The sequence below is a fragment of the Ziziphus jujuba genome, chromosome 1, assembly GCF_031755915.1.
Source record: "Ziziphus jujuba cultivar Dongzao chromosome 1, ASM3175591v1".
Classification (NCBI taxonomy): Eukaryota; Viridiplantae; Streptophyta; class Magnoliopsida; order Rosales; family Rhamnaceae; genus Ziziphus; species Ziziphus jujuba.
Genome location: NC_083379.1, coordinates 32,513,485 through 32,519,929, shown reverse-complemented (window position 1 = coordinate 32,519,929; position 6,445 = coordinate 32,513,485). Strand labels below are relative to the sequence as shown.

At 33.4% G+C, this 6,445-nt stretch overlaps 1 protein-coding gene across 2 annotated transcripts; it reads right to left on the bottom strand.

The window, feature by feature from the left end:
- Positions 1-4,209: 4,209 nt before the first annotated feature.
- LOC112492747 (36.4 kDa proline-rich protein) lies at positions 4,210-6,236 on the bottom strand. 2 transcript variants are annotated; one of them, XM_048470402.2, is made up of 2 exons: positions 5,405-6,221; positions 4,210-4,533 (listed from the first exon to the last, which is right to left on the bottom strand). In XM_048470402.2, exon 1 carries the CDS (start codon positions 6,100-6,102, stop codon positions 5,407-5,409), a length of 696 nt encoding a protein of 231 aa, XP_048326359.2. In that variant the 5' UTR covers positions 6,103-6,221; the 3' UTR covers positions 4,210-4,533; positions 5,405-5,406. The 2 variants fall into 2 exon arrangements, with proteins under 2 accessions (XP_048326359.2, XP_060671186.1); XM_060815203.1 differs by having other exon boundaries at positions 4,442-5,025; positions 5,405-6,236.
- Between the last annotated feature and the right edge of the window lie 209 nt (positions 6,237-6,445).

Sequence of the window (6,445 nt, the reverse complement as noted above, 5' to 3'; positions counted from 1 at the left end):
ACAAAATGATGATTGATGGCCCAAATGATCAAAAATCTTAATTCATTGTCCAGTGGTGTAAGCAAAAGGGAAAATTACAATACAGGACAGCAAGGTGAACATGGTGTGGACATCATCGAGTCCTAACTAATTTGGTCCCTCTGTTGGTAATTTTTGTTGTTGGTAGGGCCTTAATTTGATTTTCTACCATATGGGACAAAATCGTTATCTTAAATTTCCAATTCCAATCAGAATCTCAACAAGGGAAGCAAAGTGTTAAGAGTTTTTCTTTTCGAAAGAGAGCTAGTTGGTCAATCCTCCGTATTCCACTTTAGACAACTTTATCTTGACAATCCTAATGGCTTTAACTTTCCGTAAAGTACATGGACTACGCCATATAAAGATAGGTTCCAGGTGAATTAATTTCAAATAGATCCTATGGATGCTTTATATGCATAGCTATGCAAATCCATTAATTTAACTTCCGTATATAAACGCTTTTATTAATATTTTTCGTTATATACGGTTTCTCAATATCAATATTATTTTGATATGGTATAAGATTTATAAAAAAGTATTATTAGAGATAGCTATTTCCAGTTGTTAGAATATGAATAATTTATGAAAATTATATAAATTTGACTATCATGGATACTATCTTTTACAATCTCTCCTCTCTTCATAAATCATTTCACTATGTATATATATATATATATATATATCAATCTCAAATGGTGCATATGATTTTATGGTGTTAGCGGATGTACTAGATCTAGACAGAATAACGCACACCGGAATTACTTGGTATGTGGCTGGTAATATCTACCTTGCAAATTGAGGCACCCAAAAGTTTTCAGTATCAGACTGTAAAAGTAAATCCAGTGTCTTACAGCAAAATAGAAAATACACGCTTGTTTGTCCCCACCCGCCCATATGTATCGGAGTTAACCAGGATTTTATTGTTTTCTGTTCATTTTGGTTTCATTTATTTTGGGAATGAATTAGGCCTCTTAGTTCAAAGCGAAATGATTATAATTTTGAAAGGCATAATTATTAGTGGCGTTTTGAGGCAGATAGCGGCAATATCATAGTTGAAGTTGGATTTTTGCAACATGACCCTGTTTATTTTGTAATGAGTAGAGCAATAATTGGCTTGATTTTCTAAATCATATATATATATATATATATATATTATTTAGTCCTGACACTGAAGAATGGGAGTTGACTGTTCGGTTTAATGATTATGTCTACTTTTTACCTTTTTCTGAGGGAGGATGAGGTCCAGATAACCCAAGAAAAAAATAATTTTATTCCTTGTTCATATCCGTGCTTTTGTTATGTTATTTGAAAGGTTATGTACAACATTAAGAACAGGAAATCATGCAGCTGGATTAACAAATAACATTGTTTTGGGTAAATTTCATTTCAAAGAAGCAATCATTTTTCTGCCACAGATCATTTTTGTGGAAAAAGAAGAATAACCAAACTTCAACAATTTGTTCATGAATCAAATTAATTTTACAGAGGGTAATAAAGAATAGGGATGGATGAAGCAAAGAATATCTTGGGTTCGATACAAGAGGAATCCCATATCAAACAGACACCACATGTTTGAGGAAATAAGAGACAAACAAAGTTCATGTGGCCATTGATCTAAAGTGGTCCCTACTGCTTTTAACCTTTTGGGATCTTGGCCATTTCTCATGTAGTGTTTAGCTTTCTCAGCTTCTAGCTACTACTGATGGAAAATCGGACACACAGCTCTGCAATGCACCATGAAGATAAGGCCATGGAAAAAAACATTGCTCCATCCTCACTATCAAACATTTCCCAATTGCTACTCATGTTTCATTATATATGGCTTTTTTATTTTTTTCCCCGATATATATGTTCAATTAGTGGAGAGGGAGTCTTTAGCTTCGGACCTCATCGACCCTAAAATATAGATGATACACCAGAGATCATTGTTATCTATATAGTTCTCAATGATCGGTATACATGTTTTGGTGTATAGTTATAGTTAGAGTACTTCTGCAGCGCTAAAGGTTCGCATGTAGACGCATTCAAAATGAATATTTTTTAGAAAAATATTTCAATTTTATTATATACTTACTATACATATTAAAGCTGATATTTTCATCCAAAAAATATCAATTTTTAGTACGATCTATATATGCACCATCCACATCATAAAATTTTTATGTTGTATTCATGCATATCAACATCTTTAAAAACAAATAAATTATTGAATACATTAAATATTATTAAAGATTCTTTTGAAAATAATAATATGGATTGTGACGGGAATGTAAAATTAATTACCATAACCGGTGATAAAGATAAAGTTAGTGATTTATCAAAAAAATTTCAAACCATTACGTCTAATCTTTTCTTTTCGATTGATTAGATACCCTAAAAAAAGAAAAAAAAATTCAAAAAACAAAAAAGGAGAAGAAGAAGTAACTGTTTTTACATCTGACTGTCTAGTCAAGTCTTAGCTAGAGTTGTGCACTGCAGCCTACATTTTAATATAACTGTGTGAGATGTGTCGCCCAGATATGACGTACCTTTTACATATCATTTTTCACTGTTTTAGCTGACTTTTCTTACTTTTATTTTTATTTTTTTATTATTATTACTATTTTGTGCTTAACATATATTTCGATATGAGATTTATGGTTCTTCTTTTTTATATATATATATATATATATATATGTTAAATTTGGAGAGTAAGATTTTTAGCTCTAGAGACCTGGAGTCAACATTCTGGGTGATTGTTACTCGAGATATATATCTCTGACAAGACTATTAGTCATTCATTTGAATATAAAATAAAACTTTAATTCAAATATTATACAACTAATAATTACCATGCAATCTGATCAACAATATGACCACAAATCATATTAATGCTCTGTTTAAGAAGGTTTAAGGTTTTTGAGAAATTAAAAATAGTTTTTTAAAAATATTTGAATAATTTTTAAAAAATATTTTTAATATCTAAAAACACTTCTAATCAAAATCAATATTAAAAATAGTTTTTTTTAAAAAGCATCTTTAAAAAAGTAGAAGCTAAAATAAAAATTATCCCAAACAGCGCCTAAATATAACATTCTCTCTTGACCGCTCATAGTAGCAGAGAAACAAACACGTAGATGGTATTATAGTTCATAAAATTACAGGCTGTGAACGGAATAAATGGAATTCTGATGAAGAAACGCCTTGAAAATGTCCGTTAATTACAATACGAGAAAGTTTCTGACAATGCATGATGAGCGTGTTGTCCAATGTCCACAACCCATGTCAATGCATGTTAAGAATCAATGTTGAATGGACTTAACTAAAAGCACTTTTTAGTGTCCCAATCACTCACAAATTAAGCTTTTTGTACAATACGAGGGTGTGGAATTATCTCGAAGCCCATAGGAAATCTGAAAACCACCCTTCGTGGCTTTCTCTCTATAGGGGGTCAGGGACTCAGGGTGAGTTTGGAGCTAGCTAGCTATAAAATTCTTTACTAGCTAGCTAGCTAGAATGGAGCTAAGGAAGAGTGTAGGGTTATATTCTTTTAGAATTTTCTTTATCAGCACGGTGACTAGCTTTTTCCGACAATTTTCTTTCAGAAATTTCTTTCAGTTTTCTTTTTATTATGTAGTTTTTTTTAACAATTTTGTACTCTACTCCTGTTGTATTGAATTATCACCTACGTCGTTGAATTTTCTTAAAGTCTGTAAATAATGCACCGTGAGTCAAAAACCTTCATAACTTACTTTTTTTAGACACTAAATTATATTAACGGGAATAAAATTTCCATTCTCATTATACCACTACTCAAGGAAGAAAATCTTCTCATTTGTAATGCAAATGCACTTATTTAACAATTAAAAAAATAATGGCATGAATGTTTTATAATGATTTTGCACCATTTACAAACTCTATATAAATAGTCCTATTTCGATATTGTAAGGAGTAATAAACTGCAAAAATGTTGAAACCAAAGGTATTGGTGCCAAAAATCCTATATATTGTAAATAATATATAATAGAATAGAAAGGAAAAGACCAAAACTTTGTCATGTAACACGTGAGGAATGGGAGAAATCAATGTTGCATTTATTGAATTTTATCATCTTTTTATTCTTCGCCATTAATTCTTACTTTCAAATATTTTGGTTGTTAGCTGAGTTTCTCTCTCTTCATTTTAATTCTTTCATAAAATCCAACATATATGTACAATAAACAATTTAATAAAATAAAATAAAAACCATCAAATTACAAACACAAAACGAGACAGGAAATCACGCAATATCTTCGATTGTTTTCCTGGTTTTCTAATACAAAATAAATTAAAAACACACAAGCTTGCAACAATCTCATAAAAATCAATGGTGTACAAATATTCTTAAAATCCAAACATGATCAGTGCAGTACCAATCAAACAAATGAAAAGAAGAGAGAGAGAGAGAGAGAGAGAGAGAGAGAGAGAGAGAGAAAGGGGTCCGACATCCTCTCATGGCGATTCCATCCCACTAGTATCAATCAGTACTCTACCAACCTGCAATTATAACCTTGTGTGAGCCACCCCACTTTATGTATTCAAAGCAATCTATTGATTGTTCAATAGCAAAGGGAGATTAGATAGAGACAGATCTAAGGACGATTACCCATTTTTTTCTTTTTCTTTTTTTCTCTCTGAATAGAATATATTTGCACAGTAAAATGTGTAAAATTATTTCCATCTTTCCCTAGACATGATTCCCTTTTCTGTGATTACTAGATTTTTGTTTTTTCTCTAACTAGAAAAAAAAATAATAATAATAAAAATGACTTGGATTTCTGTTCTTCTAATGTTAGTGCTCTCGGAGCAAGAGAAAATGGTTATTAAAAATTCCAAAATACACTCTACCTTTTCAAAAGAAGAAGCTAATGCTTGTGACTTTTAGGAACAATGATTAGTAGCAACAAGAAATTCCATTTTCACACACCAAAAAAAAGGAAAAAAAAAAAAAAAAACCAACCTCTCTTCCACTTCCGCAACACCCTCCGCCTAAAAAAATTAATGCAAAAAACAAAAACTTTGTATAAAATGTGATTTGAAATGAAGAGGAATTAACAATTAAGCAAATGGTTAGGTTTTTTTACCATACACATATATTATATTATAATTATACATCAATTATATATTTCTAATTCTCTGATACGGGACATTTTTGTCCAGGAATATCACACCAACTTCGGAGGGATGTATAATTTGGTATCACATCGATTTCGGAGGGATGTATAATTTGGTACAAACCCATTACATCAACGTCCCGGACAATCCAGAAAGTTAATTTGCAGGATAAGAGAATTTTTATATGCATCTATATATATATATATATATGGGCACGCAAACAAAATGTGCAACATATATAAAATAAACTTACTTTTACAGTGTGCAGGTAAAACCAGGAGGGGGAGTCTTTCCACAAGTGATGAGGAGCTGAAGAGCAAGAGGAACATAGACATTGAGGTTGAGAAGTTTGAGCTTGAGAGTGGTGCATAGGCACACTGCAGCTTCGACCTCCACAAGACCTGAAAGGATGGGGCAGCACTTGTTGGCCACTGGGTCACCCATTCCAATGTGCACCAACCCACCAAGGAGATCAACGCAAGCACCCAGTTTCAGCGTGTCAATGGGGCACGTAGCCGTCCCCGGTGCCGGCGCCGGGCATGGCTTTCCTTTGCTTGGTGGCGTAGTAGTACTAGGTGGGCTAAGGACCGGAGGGACTTTGATTGGTGGAACGGTGACGGGAGGAACGGTAACCGGAGGGAGATCGATCGGTGGTTTGATGGGAGGAACGGTGACAGGAGGAAGATCGATCGGAGGTTTGACCGGAGGGAGAGTTACCGGAGGTTTAATGGGAGGAACGGGAACCGGAGGGACGGTGACCGGAGGAATAGGGAGATTGATTGGTGGTTTAACAATGGGAGGGAGTGTACCGGGGGATGTGGGAGTCTTTGGCTTGGGCTTCTTGTGCTTAGAAGGAGGCTTACCACAATAGGGACAGCCAAGAATTGGAGTGGCTGAAGAAACAATGAGCATGCAAATCAAGAAAAGACCATAGATTTTTGAGGAATCCATGTTGGTTGAAAATTTGGTGACAAATTCTGTCTTTGAGAGAGATAGAGAGAGAGTAGTGGTGGGTTGTGTAGTTGGAGGGTATTATATATAGAGGAATAGTGAAGAGAGCAACAAAACAAAAACATAGAAAGAAGAAAGCAGATCACGTGAATATGGGGCTAGAAGGCTAATCTCTATAGGCAGCTGCCAAAATTTGCAAGTTGGCAAAATGCATATCATTAATATCTGTTTATATGATCATTTTATTTTTCCCTGCTATGCAGACTCAAAAATGTTTTAGCTAGTATATCCATGCATGCTAAATTATTTCACATTATTAATCATTATATATTTAGTTTTTGGT

Excerpts from the sequence above, each read along its gene's own strand:
- LOC112492747 (XM_060815203.1), bottom strand. The coding sequence starts at position 6,102 with ATGGATTCCTCAAAAATCTATGGTCTTTTCTTGATTTGCATGCTCATT.